At 34.3% G+C, this 25,839-nt stretch overlaps 1 protein-coding gene across 1 annotated transcript in view; it reads left to right on the plus strand.

Annotated features, from left to right (window-relative positions):
- The first annotated feature begins 222 nt into the window (after positions 1–222).
- The window catches only part of LOC118189782 (uncharacterized), a 107,406-nt gene continuing 81,789 nt past the window's right edge, over positions 223–25,839 (plus strand). The window contains exons 1-5 of the mRNA XM_085817863.1: positions 223–311; positions 6,115–6,290; positions 14,278–14,517; positions 18,845–20,245; positions 23,164–23,365. Coding sequence (XP_085673989.1) covers positions 270–311; positions 6,115–6,290; positions 14,278–14,517; positions 18,845–20,245; positions 23,164–23,365 — 2,061 coding nt within the window. The 5' untranslated portion in view covers positions 223–269. The remainder of the gene's footprint in view (positions 312–6,114; positions 6,291–14,277; positions 14,518–18,844; positions 20,246–23,163; positions 23,366–25,839) is intronic.

The raw sequence follows: 25,839 nt of genomic DNA on the forward strand, positions 1-25,839 counted from the left end.
CCAAAACCACTATATAAATGTATTTCTTCAGTTTTACAGATCCCGCCATTCAATAATGATCATAAAAATTTGTCTACAAGGATTTGCTTTATTATTTATTTATAAACAAAATCAGGTTACTTACGCCACAAAAATTTATTTCACAGAATGGCAACCATGCTGTTGTCACGATATCGTAACCCGAACAATTCAAACATCATTTGTAAATTATATATGATGAGATTTGTTGATTTATTTAATCGTTTCTAACCACGGAACTGCAATGAAAAATGGGAGAATCTTGGAGAAATGGAGATACAGGGCATCGTTCAGTATGGATTCTTTTCATTTCTATATATATCTGTCTTCTATGCTATTATCACAACACATAATTAATGGTATCATATAGTGCTAATGAATTATCTGATAACGAAACATCTATTCAATGTTATTAATACTGTATATGTTTACAAATGGCCTTCGTACTAATATAGAAATTCCAGTGCTCTTCTGTTATCGGGACCGGATTCAGAAATGTATGTATGCATGTGTATATGTAGGTATGTGCATACATACGTATGTGTATATATACGCATATACACATGTACGCAAGTACGTACTTATATACATCCATACATGAACACATACATCCATACACGCATGCATACACTCATACATTTCTGAATCCGGTCCCAATTACAGAAAATACCGAAATTCCTTACTCAATGAATCTGAAGAAACAGAAATATACTGCATGCGATACACATAGTTTTATGTGAACTGAAATACTATAGATTATACATTTTAAAGTGACCCTAAAATAAACAAACGGCTGCCATGAATGTCTGATGCAATTTGCTTAGCAATTAAGTTCTCAGAAAACACTGTATATCAGCTGAAGTTTCTGTAATAAGAAATGAGTGTGAATATATAAAATTAGTACTGAATATTTTTACTGTTATTGGTTAATTCTCAATGGACTTTATACCATGTTCAGTGTTATTCAATTTAACCAATTGTTTGCGTGATCAGTTAATGACTAATTGATGACACTTATACTATACCTCTCATGTCTCTTCACAGAGTCAGACTAGAGTCAAGCTCAATAGTCTTCTTTCCCCACTTATTCTAACATATCTTGAAATGAGTATTTATCTAAGTATATAGATAAATACTCATTTCAAGATGGAGGTATTTATTTCATCAAGATGTATTCTATATATAAATTTAATCAAAACGAGTTTTCTTCAAAAAGCGATCTGAGAAATTATTTCTGCCTTAGAATAAAATACCCATCGAATGGTTTACCATAGTTAGTCACTATTGCTATTGCTAGTCGCATTCTAGCAACCGCAACCCCCTAAAAGAGTATCTGTAGGGAAACTAGAGAAGAATATCATTTTCGAAGACCAATAACCAGCGATTTTTAGTCTTTGATACAGTATCATCCCAATTTAGATCAAGATGCCCAAAAGGGATTCTTGCACTCTTTCCATGGCGCAACCTCTTCAGAAAATATCGGACTGTTGGATTTTAAATAATGTGAATTTTTATCCATAATTAATTAACTGAAATATTATTATGCGCAAAACTTGAGAAACGTCAAAAAAATCAATAACTTAAATGGTAAACAAAGGAAACAAACTAAAACACAGTTTTCTTATTCATTTCGAATTTTTTCGATATCATGTTAGATAAAAAGGTACTTACGTATTAAAGCAACCAGCTTAGTGCTATCTCGCGATTCTTACAAAGGTAAAAATTACTTATCAGGTGCAAGCTGGTTGTTATTCAAAAACAACGACATTTTTCAAAAAGATTCCCGAAGTATTAATAATTATTGTAACTCGGCAAACATTATCAACATACGAAAAGTCAGCATATTTTAGTCATTTAAAATAAAAATTTTAATTTTAAAATAATGATTACCTGATATATTAAAAAATAAAACACTTACATTTTTCTTTAAATCTTTCTGTAATTTTTTTGTTGTTTTTATTCTTCTCCTCGAATGCAGAGCGATCTACTTTTTATGTTTTTTTTTATTTTTCTGATTTTCTCTGATAAAAAAAATCAGAGAATTGCAGAGACTAGAGATCTCTCAAACATCGGCAGCACCGGCTATCTACTACACACATCTCCTCACAGATCACTTTAAAGATTTTGAGGAAAAAAATTCTGTGTTTTTGCAGGAATTTTACAGTTTCTTCCATTGTTAGCAAATTCCACAAGCACATATTTTAAAATTAAAGGCAAAAATATCCCGGTCTATCTCTAAAAACCGTTGGAACATGGAATAGAGAAAAAGAACGTATACGAAGATGGCAATGTTTTTTGATTGACGGATTGTTATGAGCGTGGTTGCTAAAGAATGGTTATGCGCATGGTTGCCAGAGTTTGGCACATGCTAAAAATTTGGCAACTTATACCAAAGTAGTTGCAATAAACACGTAAGTACTGATAAAAATATAATAATTTGTTGTATATTGTACTCTGTTTTCTTAACTCAACCTGGATAATTTTGAAACGCTCTCATTTCACCATCTAACAGTTTACGCTTACCATTCGAGAATATTTTTTTTCTATACTAGGGTAACTCTCTGAGACCTCACTGGGAAAGCATCAATACAACCATAATAGTAATTAATTGTTTATGAACGTTATAACACCCAATATAAATTCCGCATTTAATAAATTCAGTTACCTACTTGAATTTAATATATCTAGGTACTGAAAATTAAGAGAACTTTTGTATATGTTCTATTATTTCCACAACCGAGGGCAGATTTTAATGAAATTTATTATGTCTACAGTGATACAATGATGAACAATTGATCTATGAAATACTCGTGATACACATGGAATGATCGTGCGTAAAGCCTCATAGGCGCAGAAAATTCTAAAACAGAGGTTACAAGAGCTGATAAAACCGGAGGCTAAAAGATGGTATGAGAGTGTCCTATACAAATTTCAAAATACGAGTTCATATTGTAAATGAGGAAATTTATAAGTCTCTACGGCAGTTCGCGTGGTTTCTGAAGTAATGTCATTTTCAGACCACGGAGGGTTCTGGAGTAGGAGCAGAAATCCTCTATTGACCACCTCGCAGCAACGCAGATATGTTCTGCAATGTTTAGGTTTGGAGATCTCGTTGGCCAATCTAACCAGTGGCACCCCGGAAAAGACGCACGTGGGAGATAATAACTTCATAACAGTAATGTTCTCCAGTGAGTAAACCTCTATAAAATGCGGAGCTTTCCGCTCACTATAATGCTTCCCCATATAAGCACACCAGGACCACTCTAGCTAGTGATGGGCAACTTCGGTACATTCTTGTACCCGGTACGAGAGTAACGGGTACAGACAAGTACCCGGTACAAAATACCCGTTACTCAAGTAACCGTCACTTTGAAAAGTACCGAAAACCGATTTCAAGTAACGAGTACCCAAGTAACGATTTGGAGTACCGAAGTAACGAAATACCAGAGTAACGGTTTGCTGTACCGGAGTACCCTAGTAACGGTTTACTGTACCGGAGTACCCTAGTAACAATTTGGAGTACCGAAGTACCTAGTAACGATTTGGAGTACCAAAGTACCCTAGTAACGATTTGGAGTACCGAAATATGCAGCTAACGATTTTGCGTACTGAAGGAACTCTGCCACGTCACCACGTGTTTGATTTTATCTGTACGGAGTAAGATTTTGAATATCAGAAAACATGTCAACTACGGAAGTGTCTGAGGAGCAGACCATTCATGGACACAAGGAGCGCATATCACCATTTCGCAAATACAACCAAATACTACTGTCCTCGTAACAAAACCGAATTGAGCTGAACCCTCATCAATCCTCCAGTAACGAATACCGAAATACCGAGAAGAGACGCATATTTTCGTTACAAAGTAACGAATACCGAAAAGCACCCGTTTCGGTACAGAAGTAACGAATACCGAAAAGTACCCGTTTCGGTACAGAAGTAACGAATACAGAAAAGTGCCCGTTTCGGTACAGAAGTAACGAAATTCGAAAAGTACTCGTTTCGGTACAGAAGTAACGAATACCGAAAAGTACCGATTTCGGTACTGAAGTAACGGGTACTTGGATGTACCGATTTTCAGTACCCGTTACAACTAAGTACCCGTTACAAAATACCCGGTTCGGTAGTACCGACTCATCACTAATTCTAGCTGTCTCTTTCCTTGATGTTCGTGGTATGAAAACTTATCTCTACTTCTCTGCATATCACCTGGCACTGAAAATCATTTGTCATCGGTAAAGAGGACGCGACTTCATTCATAAAATATTCAGTCTTTGTGTTCTCTACACCACTGTAAACGGCTCTAGCCACTGATGGGCTGCACTGTCTCTAGCCACTGATGGGCTGCTCAAAACTCTTGGGCATCAGATGTTAAACTATGCCCTTCCACAAGATTTCCAGTCACACGTAAAGGCGTCTTGATGTTTTCTTTTTGCCAAACTCCATGCACAATATCACTTTCTTTTACAGAATACTCTGTTTGTTGTTTGACTTTTGAATTAGAGGAGAATACTACTTAGAAATGCCCCTTCTTTTATTCTTTTTAAACTGTCTTGCACTGCCCGCTCTGACTTCTCGCGTTTTGCTTGCCCTTACTTACCCTCTGACGTCATGATGCTGATATTTGCATATATATCACCTTTCTGCTGAGTTGGCGTTTCATTGTACTGATGCCAAAAAGCCGTTTTCAACAATTTCATTATTGTATGCTGAAAAATTAATTTGTTGCTTAAGTTTTGTACACTAGTGTATCTGACTAAGCAAATAGAATCATAAAATGCAGGTATTTTCGACCGAAAATACAGCCATTCCTGCATTCGGTACAGGATATTTTCTAAACTTCAAAATATGTTATCACCTGCATAAAGTCAAAACAGAGCTCTTTCTAAAAGTACTGTTTATATTACCCTGAGATTTTCTTTCTTTTTTTTTTTCAAACAACAGCATATCAGTTTTTACTTGCTGTGTTACTAAAATTCGAGTCTACAAATGGCCAGCGTATATAGCCGCGAAGAACAGACTGTTGATCTCATGTTCTGAGTGACAGAATGATCTCACTTTCTATAAGTTTCCAATAATAATAGTTTCCATCAATAATTTCTATAACTTTTTATAAGTTTCCAATATGTAACAAAAGAGCTAACAAGTTTCCTAAATTATGTTTTAGGAAAACATCCATTCTTCTGTAAAGCTAGACCTCGCGGGCATTATTATAATTAAATATTATGAAATATAGCTAAGCACATTGCACATTGTAGAGACATTAGGTTATTACGAAGTAGGAGATGTGAAATTGAGCATCGAACCACGGACCTCTGGCATACGCGCCCAGTTTGCTGACTTCTACACTACGAAGGCATGCTAAGAAGGCGGGGAAATACCTTATATACTCTTTTAAAGCAGGACTGGGGTTTAGGGGACCCAGTCGCCAAATCTTGGGTGTGGAGAATCATCATTCAACACCCTTTTAGTTCGGGCGCCACTGTAGAGATACTGGATATTTTTCGAAAGCAGAAGATGTGCAAAACAAGCAACGCCTTCGCCAGGAATCGAACCACTGACCTCTGGAATACGCGCCCAGTGTACTGACCACTACATTACGAAGGCATGCTAAGAAGGCGGGAGAAATACCTTATAACATCATCATAATTCCTCTTATGCTAACTTCTCATATTTTTGCTTTAATGTTTTACTTTTCTATCACGTTAAATTTTACTCCTTCTTTTGTCAAGCGATTCTAAAGTTGTAAAGGTTGCTAAATTTTTAAGCCAATCATACCTTGCACTTTCTCTGAGTAAAACTTCGAAAGAAATTTCTTTATTAAAAGTATAAATATAATCTCAAGTGGCTTTATACTTTCCACATTATAATCACCTTCGAGTCTTAAGTCTTGCGACTCACTACCATTCTTTTCCATAATAATTCCACTACCGACCACTGTAAGTATATTTTCTGAAAAGAATTAAGCGTCGTAGCTGCCTCAGGTTTTCCGATCGGAAAGATTTATCGCCTAATTAATTGGCACCAATCTTGAGTCACTGATCTTTCCGTTAATTAGTAAATGTAACTAAGGTAATTGGCATTTCTAATTCACAGGAGAGATATAGCAGTAACGCCAGGAATTGTGGAAGTGCGGCGGAAAGCAATAGAAGCAAGCAAACTCCGTCCAGCAAAGAAGACAGCGAGGTGACGCTTATGAGACTGAGGAGGTTGTCCAGGGCAGTAATGAGCAAGAATGAAAGGAATCGTTTCGAAGAAAGGAAGTTATGCCGGTAATTTCTTTTTAACACATTCCTTTGTCTCTGCTGGAGGAAGAAATATGCAAATTACTCACCCCTTGCAAATTACTCCTTCCTCTTTAACTTTCAGTCCTTAATCGTGTCATTTATCTTAATTTGAAGCCAGTCTCCTGGACAAAAGATTAAACTTAATATACATCATTTTGTTTCTTTCTTACGTTCTTCAGAAAGTACCTAAAATAAAGTTACCAAAAATTTTGAGATAAGATAAAATATTAGCTAATTTTTTTAATTTCATGATTTATGTTCTATGACTTTCGTTACAATAACAATAATGTTTTGAGATATAAAATTCGAAACCTGCGGAGAAATCTGAATTTCCAGCAATTCAATATTTAGCTTTGCTTACGAGTGTTTGAATTTTAACCGTAATTTTAATAAGTAAACAATATAAATATTACCACAAACGTTTCAAAATATCTTCTTATCTATGGATGAAAATCCCTGAAAAATATGAAACAAAACAAATCTGCTACACGAACAGATTTAAAAGATGCATTTCAAAATTTATTGATTCTTATTTTCTCCCTTCGTTTGTATTTTACTTACTGCTTTGAATTTGTTGCATTTCGAAAGATTACAAGAATCCCCTCTTTATCAGAAGGAAACATTCAAAATGCTGCGAAAAGACAATTTTTTTAAAAGCCTTTCTAAGGAATATTTGCCTTTCCGATTACATGCTTTCGTCATGTTATAAGGTATTTCTACCGCTTTCTTAGCATGCCTTCGTAGTGCAACGGTCAGCACGCTCGGCACGTATTCGAGAGGTCCGTAGTTCGAGTCCCGGCGAGGGCATTGCTCATTTTTCATCTTTTCTGCTTTTAAAATATTCCTAATGTCTCTACAAAGTTAACTAACTGCTAATATGTCCGGCTAGCAATCATAAAATTTGGAGGTTGAATCCCAGGATGGTACATCATATTTTTCGTGCTTCCTTTTCTAATTTAATATTTGATACAATATGTATTAAATAATGAAATTATACCTTTAAAAGTTATCTATGGATTGCACGTTCATCCTGTTCACTTAAATACTTCTAATAACAAAACTTGCTTTTGATTTCTGATGTATATCAGATACAATGCTTTACTTAAAAAGTTAGAAACATAATAGAAATAATTGTATAGTGACCTTCAAAGTAAAAAGGTATTTTTAAAATAATGCATCCCACATAGTTCAACATTTCCAGAAAGGATTACTTTACAGCAAAGTGTGCGGTGGTTTATAAATCACTTGCTAAGTTTCAAATTCACAGATCTTGCAGCTTCGATATTTTTGGTTTGAAATTCCCATTTAAAGACATACCAAAGAATATTTGATTGGAAGTTATCTTCTACCTGCACACGTCTCGATTTTGTGTAACAAACGCATTTGTAAATTTTCGAATTCCTAATCCCTTATGGTTATGAGATTGTTTTTATATGACACATTACCGCTTGACGATTACAATTGCAGAGTCATTAAGTTTTTTTTTTTTTTTTTAACAGAAGTACATGAAAAATGAGCAATGCCCTCACCTAGACTCGAACTTGGACCTCTCGAAAATGCCCATAATGGTGCTACCGTTACACCACGAAGGCCTGCTGGAAGAAGGGAGGAAATACCTTATATATTCCTCCTTTTAAAGGGCGACTGGGGATGAAGGGACCCAATCGCCAAATCCTGGTGGTGACAAATTATTGTTTACCACTTTTTAATTCGGGAGCCACTGTAGAGTCATTAAGTTATTTTGAAACTGGAGACATGAAAAATGAGAAATGCTTTCGCCGGGAAGTGAATCTGGACCTCTCGAATACGCGACAAGTGTACTACAGTTACACCACGAAGGCATGCTGGAAGGAGGCAGAACATATCTTATGCAGGTTCGCATTTAAGAGTCTAGTCCAGAGGAAGATGTGAATTCTTTATAGAGAAGAAAAAGGTTAAGAAGTAGGACATAAATGAGAACTGACTTATACTTGCTTACCTCTAAAGTGAATTGCTGTTTCACTGCGTTGAAGCAAAACTCGTTTCACCTGAACTGTTAAGTGGATCTGACTGAACTGTATATTTGGTAAATGTAATTGCCATTTCACGGCTGTAATCAATAATTAGTAATAATTGCTTTCAAAAGTTTAAATAATTCAAATTTAATTCACAGTTAACTTAACTTACAACTGCTTTAATCTTCGATGAAAAAGGTGCGAAAAGTTACATGTACGAGTTCAAAGCCTCGCAGATTTTCTTCCGTGGGTCGCAAAAATTATACAGCACACTTTGATGATTTTAATATTTGATAAATTGTAATTAATATTATAGGTTTCAATTAATTAATATGTAATTATAAATATTTATTTAAATTTTAATTGTAATTGTTTCATATAGTTTAAAATAAGTAATTAATTTGTTTAGTACACATTTGGTAAAATATTAATTATACAGTACTATTGTTGCCTTAATTAAAACTATACTTTACCGCTCATTGTTCTCTTTTTCGACTGAAGTTTATATTGTATACAGACAGCTTCTTTTTTGATTAACGTATGCATTGAAAATTCAAGTTATGAAAAATCAAATGCTCGTTACATATTAAATACCTCTTCTTCTATTTCTTCCCCGATAATTCTTTCGCAAAATTTCGTGGTGGTGAAAATTAGAGACAAATGCAAGTAATTAGAGCAAAGTGGAAGCAGAACAATATTTTTACCTGAAGAAACTACATCTCGTTCTCTGCAACAGTAACTTAAATCAATACACCTTTACCTATCTATCTATATAAAGAAGAATGTCTGTTTGCGTGTTTGTTCGCGATTAACTCAGTAACTAGTGTAACTATCGTCACCAAACTTTTTACCATTCTTTTCTGCGTCCTAGAAAAGGTTGAAGTGCACTATTTTCCACAAAAAATATCTAAAACCAGAGATATTAATTAAAAACTCTCAAAACGCTAATTTTGGCTCTCATTTTTCCGAGTGGGAACAGTCTCGCACGCTAGAAATAAAAGTCTGCTTTATTTCGAGAAGTGTCGCCACTGCTCGCATTCAAATAGTAGAGTTTGTTAATCAAAAATTTCGAAGTTTTACACAGAAATAAAAATAGCATTGCTAAACATTTATAGAGACATTAGGTTAATTGGAAAAGCCGGAGATATGAAAAATTAGCAACCGCCTTCGCCGGGAAACGAACCACGGACTTCTGGAATAACAACCCAGCGTGCAGAACCACTACACCACGAAAGCACGCTAGGAAAGTGGGAGAAATACCTTATACATTACATTATTCGCGATTCTAAAATTTCGCGGGAAGCCATCTCGACTATTCCCATCTTTGTACGACTTAAATCAGCCGAGATATTAATTAAAAACTCCGAAAACATTAATTTTCGCACTCATTTCTTCGAGCGGTAACAGTCTCGCGCGGTGGAGATAAAAATGCTTTATTTCGAAACGTATTGCTACTGCTCGCTTTCAAATCGTAGAGTCTGTTAATCAAAAATTTGTAAGTTTGACGAAATTTATATGCATAAAGAAGAACGTGGAACGTGCGTTTGTTTGTTTGTTCGCGTTATTGATTTCTGATTAACTATGATAAATTTTTTGCCACATTCAATCGACTAAACTTGAATATAGGCGAAAAATTGGAAGGAACTTGAGCTTTTATGACCATTTGATTAGAAAGACGAAAATCTTTAAAAACTGCGTGCCATTTTTGCGGATATAATGAGAGAGAATTAATTTATTTTTCTATCGAAATTTTTTATCTGGGTTCCATATTTCATCATGACTATGAATCGTATTTTTTGCATCGTTATCAGAGAAGGATCACAACAGTATCGTTCTGTCTGTTGTTAGATACATTACTCTCAATCTAACTCAACTGGCATCGGGTACTTCCGCTAGTAATCATATAATTTACAAATTTTAATGAATGATTATATACAGGATGAGGTTATCATAGAATATCTATCTCCGTTTGATTTTATTTGCCAGAAAAAGAACAAAATCCATTCACATGGGCATTATAGGCATCTCAGTTCTAGGAAGGGGGCTTTCAAATAACAGTGTAGAAAGTATGGCTGAATGAAGAACACACAGTATATAAAGAAAGAAATATGTCCGAATAAATACTTTCTGAGAGATCATAAGTGACAAGCAGAAAAATCAGCTCTTGAAAAATTAGAAAATTGATTCCGCTGTAATGAATGGAATCATAGTGGAACAATAATAAAATTTGATTCGGATGTTAATGACGGGCAACAATCGGCTAATACTTTCCTTTCAAAGCATGATTATTTGTGACCACATAGTGCATTTTCGAAATAAAATCATTTAAAATTTCAGATTTGAAGTCCTTTCGAGAATCCTATGATAGGGAAAGAAGAGGTACAACTCGACGGATTTTTTTCATAGGAGTGTTATTAATCTAAACAAATCTAAATAAAAAATAAATTTCCCAAACCATAAATTTTCCCAAACCCCTATATCCACAAGCATTCAAGGATTTTAGTCAATAGCAAAGAACATTCATGATTATTCCTGAGTATTGTATCGGGAAAATAAAATTTTGTATAACTTCGTCAGGTACGAAACAAATAAAAATAATATTGTCTTACTTCCAATTGAAAAATTTGACAATAAATAACAGCAGCAAACTCTTAACCAATTTCGATTAGATGAAACCGTTTAAAGCCCTTAAACTGTACTATCGTAGGTAGTAAACACATAATCATATCTATATTAATATACAAATTTTATAGTCTTTAATTTCCCCATTGATAATGCATAAGTTCCCAATAAACATCAAATAATGTCTTTACTCTTATTTTGAACTAAACACCTTTATAAAAATTGACATTCAAAAACTCAAATATACATAATCATCACTACAGGGACAGGGAAAAGTGGACGGAGCACTTGAACATCATCAATGACTTTTACAGGTATTGCTCCGTTGCACTACTCTACCCGCAGGGCGTTCGGTTGGTCCGCATCAGAAGCCAGCCTAACAAGACATTTACATAGATATTTTACATTACTTCTAGACTTTTGTATTGAATATACGATTACAATAACACAGTATACAATTTTTACAACGAACTTAATCGGTTAACTAAAGTTGGATTATGACAGATTAATATAACATAACTACATCAAACATACATTAATACATCATACAAACAATACATTTACATAATTATATCTAATTACATCAAATTACATTGAATATGTTTTGGGGAACTAATTATTGTAGAATACTACAGTCATCACTACACATAAGGAAAACTTGCAGGATACTTTGTAAGGTATTTTTTCCGCTTTCTTAGCATACCTTCGTGGTGTAATGGTCAGCATGCTCGGCGCATATTCAAGACGTCCGATATTGAAGTCCCGGCGAAGGTGTTACCCATTTTTCACATCTCTCCTGCTTCAAAAACTAACCTAATAACTCTACAGCTGCGCCCGAAGTAAAAATGGTTGGTGGTTGATGATTCTCCACCACCAGGATTTGGCGACTGGGTTACCTCATCTCCAGTCGCACTTTAAAACGGGGAGTATATAAGGTATTTCTCAGCATGCCTTCGTGGTGTCATGGTCAACACACTCGGCGTGTATTCGAGAGGTCCATTGTCCTGTTGAGGACATTGCTCATTTTTCATTTCTTCCGCTTCGAACAAAACCTAATGTCTCTACAACTTACATAAGCAAATATCGGAATTCCGGAAAATTTTTTTAATGTTACGGGAAGCTGAGGGGTATTCCACACGGAGCCAGACTACAATGAATTAATATAACCTATACTTAGTACTATCTCTTACAGTAATTAACATTGTCCGTAACTGTCCATTATAGTGGATCTGTCCTCTCCACTATGCTATATTTTAGTCCAGAATAGCTTCTTTGGAATACTTCATAAACAGAAGCGCAACACATAGATCATTGCACATCATGCAATCGGAAGCCGGCCATCATACAATCGGCCTGGCATTTGTACTCTCACGCTGTTTTTCTTCCTTCAATTGTAAGGTTTACCCTAAGCTTTTAACAGTTAATTTTTAGTTAAAGCCGCTTTCCTGTCGCTTCTAATTTCAGCTTTCAAATTTCTGGCCAGAGTGTGTTTTCAGAATCGCGGTTAAATACAAGTGAAGGAAGAGAAAGTATTTAAAGTTGAAGTTCCACGTTAGAGAGCCAGAGATTCTGACCAGCCCTCGTTTGCCTTTTGGCTATACTCTCTGTAAGCTATTACTACCCTCGGCCGTATTCCAGGCCCCTGATAGCTTCGCCGTTTAGTTAGAGTTAAGGGGCCAACTTCTGTAGAATTTTGATAGCTTCGGCTATACCTTTTTAATTAAGTCTAGTTAAGTTTTATTTTCCTTATTATTCTTGAGTTCAAGCCCAAGTAAAGGCTTTTCTGTACTCCTGAGAGAGGACCGACTGTAAACTTTATTTGAGTAATAAAGGATAATTAACCCTTCGTGAGTTTACGTTTTTATCTTTCTGAACTAAGCGATTATTCGCTTACAAGTTAGTTCTCCAGGTCCAACACATTTAGCTGTAAATTCTAGGTTGGAACATTACACAGTAAATAATAGTTTCGAACAAACTTTTTGTTGCTCTTTATTGAAGGGTTAACAAAATTAATATTTCATCACGTAATATACAGAGCCACAAGAACACAGCATAGATCATCATCTCCACATTCAAGTCCTTCTCCTTCATTCTAGTCTAAATAATTCGGTTACACGCAGCCGATAAATCTTCCGTAAATTTTCCTTCATCTCACGCATTCTTGAGAACCATCACAGCAATATTCTGGTGTCTGTCCGCCATTCAACACTCCTTTCTATCAGTTATTATTCGCATAACTTTTTCTTTCTTTTTCTTTTCATTTTGCTAAGCTCCTCAGAAATTTTTTATTCCTTCCTCTCCCTCTCTTTTTATTTCTCCTTACAATCTTTTTCCTCCTCATAAAAAGCCCGTTTATCCACAGTATCATTCTATTTACCTTTTAGAGTCATTAAGAGTTTTTGAGAAGCAAGAGTGATTGAAAAATTAACAACGCCTTCGCTGGGAATCGAACCACGGACCTCTGGAATACCGGCCCAGCGTGCTACCGTTACACCACGAAGGACGCTTGGAAAGTGGAAGAAATACCCCATAACCTTCTAATCTAATTACTAGTAAAAGGCCATCTTCCGACACAACCACGTTTCACATTATCTTAACTGATCAATGTCAGTCACTACACAGTTTTTCTAAATCATTTATAGCCACGCAGTAATTAAAATCCTACTTCACCCCAAGAAAAGGCGAATATTGGATTTTGCTCATCTTCACGCAGTGAGAAATCTTTGCACATACAAAACGTCTCTTAGGAAATAGTATCTTTAGCAGACGGTCTGTCTATGTTCCTGTTCCCTTACAGTCCAAGGGTCAGTTAAGAATAAATTAGTGCCTTGCTAAATAAATATACTTTTTCCCCCAAAAGCTGACTGTGAACTCTCTTCCAACAAATTAATTTGTATGCTATGGTATCTATTTTCGCTAAATTTAGTTCTTTCGACTATTTTGACAATCAAGTGCAAAGAAGACTTTCTTTTCAAGCAATATTCATTCATCTAAGCAGCCCCGTATGGCTTGTTTTGCTCATTTAGGCAGTAGAAAACATTCTCTCTCTTCACAGAAGGAGAAATGATAATTTATGCTCAATCCATTTTTAACTTTATCAGCGCTTATAACACATCCACTCCACATTCTAGTCTCTCGTCTATCCTGCCAAGGAATTGAACAGCAATTAAAATTAATTCTGAAGCCAACATGCCGCTGCATAATACGAGTACAAAAACGTTATATAGTTTTATGGCCTGTCATGAAGGTAAACAAAAATAACAGCATTAAAACATACAAAAGAACTTCAAGATTTTATTGAAGTAGACAGGAATAATTTTTTTTCATATTTAATTACTTACTTTTCTGTCCTACAGATCCAACGTAATCAAGTTCCTAGACAGTCACCTCGAAGACCAGTGCGAAAGAGTCCGATATATGACCCTCGACCAACTTTGCTGTACAGTACCAAGACTGGGAAACCGAACAGACAGTTTGTTGTCTCCAATCATGCCGAAAGTGTTTAAGTTCTTTAAACAAGAGGAAACGAAAGACGTCAAATTAAAAGCACTTCATTTTCTACGGGTTTTCTTTTGGAACGCTCAGTGTCCTGCTAGGTAAAACTAAAAACTTTTCATTCAAATTAGTTTTGTAGAGAGTCGTATTCACTTTTTCATAGATTATAGCAAATGTTGCATCTAAATATTTAAATAAGTAAACGTGTAATGGCAAAATTAATATAAATAATCAAGCATTATTTTGAAGCGACTAAACTTTTCTTCTTTATCTTCGCTTTACGAGTGAACCTATTTTAATTTCTACTACTTCGAAGCATATTTTTCTTTTCTAGAAAATAGTATTAATCTACAAAACATAATGTAAATGGATTTACTGTTACATGCAAGAAAATACAAGAATGGGCGGGGCGCCATGTTTTCATTATTAATCGTAGAATTATAGACCCACGGCAGTAATTGTGCAGCTCAGTACCAATTTTTATAGAAAAGATAACTCAAAGTTGTCCGATTTCTGATATTTTTAGCTTAACACACTGAGTGATGAGTAATATATGTAATAAAGGAAAAACACATTACGAAATCTCCTACAAAATACGTTGCACTATATCAATATCAGCTGTTTTTAAAGCACGAGAAATGTTTGTTCGCTTAGGCTTGTGAGCTTACGTAGCAAAAACAACTGATCTTTCACATACTCCAAAAAAAAAAAAAAAAAAAAAAAAAAAAGATTTTCAGATGTTATAGTATCTGCTGACTTAAAAAGAGGGGCTATACCTACACTAAATCACGTGCAATTGATGTCGTGCGGACATTAATATGAGGAAAGCATTCGGCTGCGTACAGTAGTCAGCAGATGTTAATATCTGCTAACTACACTACTATACCTACACGTTTCGCCACTGATACAGGCTTCCGACATAAGGTAATTGCGAGAACTGCCAAACGGAATTAGTGCCTGGTCAGTGGAAATATTTGACCTCTCCATCAGCGTACCCCACATGCCAGCGGCATTTAAATTCAAAATTCAAGAGTTGCAGAGTCACAGCAATTTGAGGTATACATAATCATCTGTGCTAATGGCTACGAATACATTCATTAACTGTATACATTAGATATAATAGCATAATAATACACATGTTGTATCCACACAAGATTCACGTCAACTTCAACCATCTTTGCAAAGAGTATATAATGTGAAGGCGTAATAAGAATGAAAGGCAGGTGGGATCTCTTTAAAATAATAATAAGATGATATAGTACAAAAATATTTTGCTCTATTTCTACATGACGAAAGGTACTGTACTATTTACAATTTATAGATCATTCATATTTAGTGTCACGTCCAACTAATATCGTGCGAACAACAATACGAGGAAAGCATTCGGCTGCGTACAGTAGTCAGCAGATGTTAATATCTGATGACTTAAAAGAGGGGCTATACCTACGCTAAATCACATCTAACTTATATCGTGCGGACAAACATATGAGGAAAACATTCAGCTGTGTACACGCCATTTTCACTTTTTCTCAAAAAGAAGTATTTAAACGTTAAACTAGCTATTTATCAATGAAAATTTAAAAATTTTTGTTTACATTCAGGTAACACTGATCAATCTGTTTTGTTAATTTTTAAAATTATATGAATTTAAAATGGAATGATCCTTTTTAAACTACCCTGTCTGCACATATTGCCGCCATGTGTTATTTTCATGAGTTCTAGTGTGAATAGTTTGTTTTTTTTCCCTGCACTGCGAATCTTTAACCGATTCGAGATCATGTTACAGCATTTATATAAAAATGCTATTTTAAATATCCGGATGGCAACTTACTCATAGGTGGGTAGGAAGAACAAACTCGTTTCTGCGCAGAATTGCTGAAATATTTTACTAAGAAAATTCCAAAACCAAATTATTTCAATTTTAAAGCCCCAAGAAAAGGCTTAGTTAATAGATTTAGTTACTTGTCAAAATAGACTTACTTATTCACATCTCTCGTACAGACCTATCATTATTAAACACATTATATTGCATTTTATGTGAGCTTGACAAATTTCTTAATGTTGCAGCTGCAAGAAATTCGCAAAATGATTTTGTTAATTCGATGTTAAAAATAGTAATAAAGAACAAAATCTAATTTCACATACACTATACAATTTTGAAAATGAACAAATGCATTTGGAGAATGCTTCCTAGTGTCTCATTATCAGTAAAACAAAATAAATGTTAATCTGTGCTCTTATCCTAAAAATGACATATCACTTGTGCACTGATGCATGAAAAAAAGTAAAAACAATAGTGATAGTTTATAGTTTAAAAAAAAACATATAAATACTTTCAGTTTACCCGAATTTAATTAAAAAGCTCCCAAAAAAATTACTATTTTTTAACTAGAGAAAAAGTGTTGTATTTGACTAAAAATAAAATGTGGGCTTGCTAAGAATAAAATATTTTTAATCAAAATTGTCTCTGGAACATTTTAGTGAATTTAATGTAATTATTCTTACGTGTGACGTTTATATTCTGTCATTTCTACTGTTCCTCAAAATTTTGTCAATATCCTAATACTAGCTGTGCCATGATTTTATTTTCAGTCAGATATGAGTAAGAATGTTGCAATAACTAAAAAAAAATGAAGTACTTTTCTTTCCTTTTTAGTGTATTCATTTAAAACCTTATAACTTTAAAGAGTGTTTTAATATTTACTTTTTCACTTTTAAGTTCATGAAAAGAATTAAAAAAGAAAGAAAATCACCAAACAGACCGATACAAATGAACAGTTTCGACGTTCTTAAAGAGATTATCTTTCGCATGAGTTTTGGTCTAGCGCCTCATATAAGTAGCATTGTCAGCATCTTGAGAAAAACTTTAACCTCTCCTAACACTAAGATAAGATGTAAGTCTAGAAAGGTACTCTACAAACTTATGAGACATATCCATCCAATGGCAGTGCTTTCGGAACTATTAAAAACTAAAAAATCTTTACAAAAAGAAGCTATTCTAAGATTCATTCTGGACAAGCTCAACTGTTTCCAATACCACGAATTAGATCTGGTATTTCTATGTAACAGCATAGCAGACAATTTGGAAGATTCTAATCGTATCATTCAAAGAATATAATTGCCTCTAAATGATGAAAAAAATATATTCCCAGTAATCAGTAAATCAACTAAATTTATGATATCACCTTCTTTCCAAAGTCTTTATCCGATAGAGTTAGATTTCACTTTTCGTTTAAATTTCTCTTTAAGAATTTTGATTTAAAATTTCGTCATCAGTAGATTTGGGAAAAACTGAGAAACATCAATGAATTGCGATACGAATTCTACGAAATTTAATTATTTTTCCAATCTCCATTATTTTGCAATCTAACAGAAATTCTGCGATATTAATTTAGGGAGTACTGCATTTCTTATAATTTTTTTATTTCTTCCTTATTGCAAAGTAAACGTCTGAGAATTTGAATTTATATAATACGTTAATAATGTTCGTAGATAATACGTAAATAAGAAATAATTCAGTTTCATATAAAATTGGCCTATATTTTAAATCGCTTTATTAGAAAGTACTTTGGAGGTAGCTCAACATTTTATTGTAAAATAAACACGAAAACTTGAATTGTTTTTAGTTTGTAATTGGTGAATTTCAATATGAACTCCATTAGTTGCTCTGCAGATTATGAACTTGATATTCTGCAATTTTTTATTGTTTTTAAAACAATAAAACATGGTTATTTATTACTGCATTATTATGTTTTTTAAACAAATGGGTCCTATTATTAAATATTATTTCCTTGTTCGTATCATGTTATGTTCAAATTAGATATCGGAGTATCGATCACGTAAAAGATGCACTCAGCCTAAATAAACTGTAAATTTTTCATGTTCATTCGAGTCCTAGAGTTCCTCTCCTATAATAGAAATGAAGTGCTATGTGAACCTGCCCTTATGATTAAATTATCTGTATAGAATAGCGCTCGGTTAGTATAAGTAAATTATCTGTGTGGAAAATATCTTGAATTGGGTATTCTTCTGTAGTGACCTTATAAGGTATTTCTCCCGCCTTCTTAGCATGCCTTCGTAGTGTAGTGGTCTGCACGCTGGGCGCGAATTCCAGAGGACCGTAGTTCGATTCCCGGCAAAGGCGTTGCTCATTTTTCACATCTCCAGATTCGAAATTACCTAATGTCTCTACAACCTTCTCTAGTAATTTAATAATTGTGAGGTTAATTTTCGCTTTTTCTAGCTAACATATTATTTCAGTGCTCTATCCTTCAGAAAGTTTCTAAATTTGAGGATTTTTAGCTCTTGCTACAGATTCTGCGATTTCTTGATTTCTTTACTAATTGTATATTGTATGTAACTGTATATTTAATATAAAGTGTATATTAAATATAAGCTATTTATTATATTCATGTTTCTTTATTACAGATTTTTAGATATGTTCATTCATTTTGGCATTGAAAATGAGGATCTCGCAATAAAACTGTCTTGCTTGTCAGGAATTGCTGTTACATTTGACCGAGATGTAGGGGACAATTTGTACTCTCGAATTATCATCTCTCTTTCAAATTTGCTAAAAGCTGATGTTCCGTATGGTGCAGTACTCGCTGCATGTCGGGCGTTAAAGTATGTTCACCAAACTATCTCCAGCGAAAGGTTTAATGATCTTTTCAGTGATTCCCCCACTGCAGCCAAAAATATTTATCAAGATTTCTTATCATTTTATGAGGCTGATTATTATTTATCCTTGGAAAAGCCCGACTGCACAACTCTAGTTTCAGCGTATCAGTTAAAGAGGGAAAATTGGAAATTTGCAAAAGACTTCGGAATAGTTGATCGTAATTTCTTAGACCGCATCCGAGAGACAAGAGACTGTGAAAGAGCAGCAGCTGTAAACAGCTTTACTGTAGCTATCAAGCGATCTGTTTGGAAAGACACAGATTTAGAGAGCCATGTTGTTGACTTACTGAAACTTATCACATGTTTTCTTACGGATCCAAACAGACCGATACAAATGAACGGTTTCGACGTTCTTAAAGAGGTTATCTTTCGCATGAGTTTTAGTCTAGCGCCTCATATAAGGAGCATTGTCAGCATCTTGAGAAAAACTTTAACCTCTCCTAACACTAAGATAAGATGTAAGTCTAGAAAGGTACTCTACAAACTTATGAGACATATCCATCCAATGACAGTGCTTTCGGAACTATTAAAAACTAAAAAATCTTTACAAAAAGAAGCTATTCTGAGATTCATTCTGGACAAGCTCAACTGTTTCCAATACCACGAATTAGATCTGGTATTTCTATGTAACAGCATAGCAGACAATTTGGAAGATTCTAATCGTATCATTCAAAGAACTAGTCGAGATTGCATTATATTACTGCTGGACATAATGCGTGAGTGTCCGGCAGCGGATATCGAAACTAAAGCTGTTCGTATGCTGCGTAATCGCGCCCTCAGAAATGATATTTTAAAAGCCATTGGTATTAAAGAAAGAGAAGATTCACGCGAAGACTATGATTCGTGTACGGAAGATGATACTTCCGAAACTGCACCTTCAACTGCAAACGTTTCTTTGAATATATCAACTGATATTTCTCTCTCTCCGAGCGGTTGCAGCAAACCTACAACTGCAGATTCAGATACATGTCGCAATAGTATTGAAAGTATTCTTAGATTTGAAACAGCGTGTGATAGTAATCTACAGTTAAGGAATGAAGAAAGAATTGAATCAAGCTTAGACACCACCTTTCAAGACTCCAGAACAAAACGAGAGAGTCGAAATTCGGAATACAACATTCAAGAACAAGGAGATTTGACATCTAAGAGGTTAGTTTTTACGTAGCTAATTTCTAAACACAAATTGTAAAGAAAAATAATATTACTTATTAAATAATATGCCAAAAACTAATTTAAATATCAGCATTTAAGACACTTGTTTTTGTTGTTCTCTTGTCCATATTACATGAAACAATGTTTGCCAGAACCTACTCCGAAGAGAAGAGAAGTTGGACTTCTATTTGTCACCTCCAATTTTAATTTTGAGAGAGAGCACCTCGGGGGGGGATGCTTGGGTCTCCCACCACTCTGCTCTTCCAACAATCCACATGAAAGGAATTTCGGCTCGCCGCATATTTAGAGTCACACTATGCATTTAAAAACATCCATGTCTCCCCCGGGATCCGAACCCGTGCCCTTCGGTACCCTAGTAGGCATTTAAGATATTTATTTTAATCTAGTGAATGTTCATAGTAATTATTTGATAAAACCTTATAAGGTATTTCTCCCACCTTCTTGGCATGCCTTCGTGGTGTAGTGGTTCTGGGCCGGTATTCCAGTGGTCCATGGTTCGATTCCCGGCGAAGGCGTTGTTAATTTTACATCTCTCCGGTTTTTCCAATTAACCTAATGTCTCTACAATGACGCCCGAACTAAAACGGGTGGTGAATGATGATTCTTTCCACCCAGAATTTGGCTATTGGGTCTCCTAAAAACACAGTTGCTCTTTAAAAGGGGGAGTATATAAATTATTTCTCTCACCTTCTTGGCGTGCCTTCGTGCTGTAGTGGTTCTGCACAGTGGTCCGGTATTCCAGAGTTCCTTGGTTCGATTCACGGCGAAGGCGTTGCTGATTTTCCAATTAACCTAAAATCTCTACAACCTTTTAGCCAGTTGCCAGTTGCGTATTCGGAACTAGTATCAATAAGCTAGTTGCAAATTTGGAACTACATGGAGCAAGTATCAATATTGTTTTAATTCTTGGCAGATAATCCAGAATTTAATTGATTTGATCAAAATAAAAGTCTTAAGCATGTAGAACTTCAGTGTCTGATAAAAAAATATATCTGCAGTCTCTCTTTTACCTGAATATTTCAATGTATCTTAACCTGAAATGAGAAAAAAAACTATTTCAAATTAAGGCTGGTTAAGTTCTAGCTAACCACACTGTTCAATAGACGACGATTCGCAACTTAATTATATGAAATTTCGGTAATTATTAATTAATCAAATTTACTTTTGTATATGAAACAAAGTAAATGATACATTTTTAAGATTGATACAGAATTTGAAATTCCGTTTCATGACTTCAAATGTATGATTTCAGAATATTAGTTCGTAAAATTTTCTACCATAGAATTTGACCAGTATTTAAAGATTTTGCCGAATTCGGGCAATAAGTTGTAAATCAATACTGACTACTTTGAAAGCTTTTATGAATATTATATACAAATAAGATTAGATAAGAAAATAAATTACAAAATTCAGTGGATATCAGGATTTTCTGTGTTATTCATTGACATATCTACATATTCATTGATTTTTGCCTCTAAGCCTACATTCAGGTTTGTCCGTTCATGAGAATTTGCTTATATAGGGTGATATAGGAATTGCTTATATAGGCAAATAAAAGTGGCTACTCTGTTCTTCCGGGCCACTTTTATTTGCCCAAACCTGTAGTTGTGCTTGGGAATATGCAGAAATGCAGTATTTTATTTCCTTAATTTATTTTACTTTCATATATAGAAGAGAATCATCGACCAAACAGTAATTATGTTTAACTTAAAACATTAATTCTGCACTAGTTTTAAAGAACCTTGATAACATTACGAACTATCGTCAGTTCACATTCAGATCTGCTGTTACTGCAATGGTCTTACAACGCACTGCTCTTCATCTATTGTAGAAATGAATGTTACATTTTGCCCTATGTAGAGAAAGTAACATCCCAATTTTTAAGCTTCGGTATAATATGCTCATCTTAAACAGCATGATTACCACTCAGAATTTCAGGAACATCAGCGATTGATTTATTAATGATGGATATTTTCTATTTATTGCTTAACTCTCCGGGCATTAGAGAAGCATTAGAGAGATACAATTTAGCATTAAAGAAGATACGATTTCTAAAAATAAAATACCAGATAAATCAGATAGCGGGATTCCGCGTGATGATCTTAATGTTTGCTCAAAAGCTTCAGCATTTGCTTTGTCTTCTGCACTTCTTAATCGAAACATTATGCTTAAATACTCCCGATTGTTTCATACTTGTTGGTGTTTCCTTCCTTCCTCAATGGTCAGATAGCCCAGCAGGGTGGGCCTTGGCCTTCTCAAGAAGTTTTTTCCAGGCCAATCGTCTCCCTGCTAGCGTTTTTCAGTTTTGCGTTTTTAAGACCAGTAGGTCATTTTCTATGCAGTCTATACATCTTTAATTTGGCCCGCCTTATTTTCCGTGTGTCTGTTGGTTTGGCGTTGGAGATATTTTTTGTTGCACAGTCTTTATTCATTTTGATAGCATGGCCTGCCCATTTGTTTCTTTGGCATTTTTTTTTTCTGGTGTCTCAGACTAACCTTTATTTGAAATAATATGTATTAAACGCTATCTTAAGTTTTGATAAAATAGTAAAGATTACTAAATATTCCTTAATAGAACGCTCATCACCTAGTGAATTTATGGTATAAAAGTCATGAAAGAAACTGCTTTATTGGAATATTTTTACCTAAAATCTCTTATTATTACATTTTCAGAATTTCTTTAATAACCTCTAAATAAGATCGAACCTAAAGTGATAACAGTTATGCTGTTTCCAAAACTACTGAGTACAGATAAAGTAGAGTTAAACTCTTTTTATGAACAAACGACGCAACACATATTTGCAGCTAAATCTCAGTCTCATTAAAATTAAATAATTATGATTCAATGATACAAAGCTGTACTTCAGTCTGAAGTTTTTATTTTATTTGTACAGCCAAGGAAGACTTTCTGCCAACTGCACATTTTCAGAGCATACCCATATCGATGGACCATCAGTCAGCACACACAGAACAAGATGGACAATCATGAATCCTTTAGAAAGTGGACTGATAATTTTGGAAAACTCGAAATGTGATATAAATTCACAAATGACGCATAATGAGAAGAATATTGGAAGCACTGATGTCAAATTATATGTAAGTTCATTTTTTCCTTTACTTGCTATATGAGAAGCTCCACAAACATATGAATAGAATCAAAGTATATTGTTTTCGAATACAGATCCTTAAAATTGCTTGAATGCAAAGTAGGTTTCAAGGGCGCTGTATTATTTTACAGCTACCTACCACCATGCAATTATTGTAATATAATATTTTGAAAACTTTGAGACTACTTCCAATTATTAGCTTTCTTTTATTTTTATTACTTCTAATAACAGTCTAAAGACAAGCGTCTTGCAGCAGCAACTCTTACAGAATCGGGATCATCCTTTCGTAAAAAGTGTTAACTATTGAGGAGTTATAAACAGTTCGTTCATAGTTTTTGTCCTAAGGCCACTCGTGTATGTAAAATAGATGAAGGTGTTAGTTAACACAATAATGTAGGATAGCAAAGTCATGTTTTGAGTAAGTAATAGTTCTAATTTTTACAAGTTTTATAACAAGTAACAACTAACTGACAAATCATTATTTTAAGGCGGTACTGCGAAAGCATTTTTCACGCAATATATGGCATACATTGCATTTTTTAGATAATTGAGAATTCTTGAATAAATAAACAAAATTTTACACGGAATTCGTTTTACACTAATACACAAAACATTATTATTGAGAAATACAATTTGAAGTTTTAGCGGATAGGATGAATCTAAGAGATCACGTGGCCCCTTGTGTCCAATTGCTAAGTTTCTTGCGAAAATACAATATTAAATTAAAATCTTGATTAAATAATGAAAATAATAATAATAATGAAGATAAAAATAACTATGCTTTATAAGATTAAACAAAGCAGAAAAGGGCTTTGCCAAATAAATTCAGAATCCTTGCTAGGCTTTGTCAGGATGAGATGATAAAAAGAACACTAAAAGTGTAAAATATAGTCATAAAGCAAAGTCCATCGCTGGCTTTGGTAGAAAAAAACGTCCTTGTCCGTAATTAATTATGATAACTATTTACAAACTATTTACATTTATACAATTACCACTTTGAATTGTGGTGTATGGTTCATGGTCGCTTCACAACGTTTTCAATTTCAGGATAGTAATTTGCGAGTAAACAACTTCTGTGTAGACTGAATGTTCCATTTTAGTGAAGAAATCATGAGCATCATTTAGTAATTGTTAGTGGATGGGGGTTGATCTTTAGTTCTTGATGAATGACAGCAGATTATAATAAGCAGTCTTTCCTTAAAAGACAAGACCGCTTATTAATGTCTAGTAACTCTTCATGAACCCAGATGGGAATAAAAAAATATAAAAAATAGTTTTAAAGTACATAAAATACTTTAAACAAAGATTTAAAAGCATAATAAGCGAAATAAAAGACAATAAATAGAACACGCTAAAATCATTCGTTTAAATTCAGAAGCAATTTAAAATGGCCAACTAGACAGTTAGGCTTAAATCCTCTCCCAAGAACGCCTGTATCTATTAAAAAGTCTCCCACATAAGTGAACACTTTCAACGTGCTTTGTATTCATAACTTTGCCTAATTAGATATATAATGTGTAACAGCAATATTGCAGCACATTGTCGCCAACCTCATTTGAGTTAATATTGTTATGGCGCTGACAAGGTCCGTCCTCTACCCGTTAACTTATTTTCAAACATAAAATTCATAAAAGTTCAAAGATGTCGTGAGAAAGCCAGGTGCATTGTGCCCAAAACACTCATTTGTAAAATATTGTCCAGGCATATTTCTCCTGTCGACAAAGTGAACGTTTTCAAATGACTCTCAATACAGTGCGGTTTACAGGAGAAGTAATTTGATTAATAAAAGTAAAACAAGCCCATCAGCGGTTGATACATGGCTGATTTTAACTTCACCAAAATTAACTTTTGTGTTAAATTTATATCATTGACAATATACGTAAATTAGTAATTAACTATTTTGTACAAGCAACCACAGTTAGAAAACATTATATAGTATTTCTTTGTTTAGATCTTTCTTGAAACATTTTTCAATTATGTCTTTCATTCATGATCTAATTCATAATCAATTTCCGCCTAGAATAAATTTTAGGCAGAAGGAAAAATAGAGATGACACGAGAACATTATCTCACTATAATTTTCTATAATTTTAAAATGGAATTAAATCAGAACGAATGTGTTCATCGTCTACATTTGGCATTTTAAAATTAAGTTCCATCTCGTGCTACTGTATTCAGACGGATCACAGAATTTCATAAAGGTCGCAACTCTCTTCAGGATGAAGAAAACACACCAAGACCGCTGTAAGCAGTCATCCCGAAAAATGTGTCTGCCATACGGAAAATGTTAGTGGATAATAATCGCTACACCTACCAAATGATAAAGTGATACAGAGGGAATTTAACATTGGATCCGCCGTCATGCTATCAGGTTCAATGTTTCTTCTTACCTTCTTCGGAAACATACAATGACCTGACTAGAACAGAGAGCTTACTAAAGCTATGTTCACTAATTGTAGTAAG

Source organism: Stegodyphus dumicola, chromosome 5 (assembly GCF_044657685.1).
Source record: "Stegodyphus dumicola isolate Sdum_Otavi_A_Nest chromosome 5, ASM4465768v1".
NCBI classification, from domain to species: Eukaryota; Metazoa; Arthropoda; class Arachnida; order Araneae; family Eresidae; genus Stegodyphus; species Stegodyphus dumicola.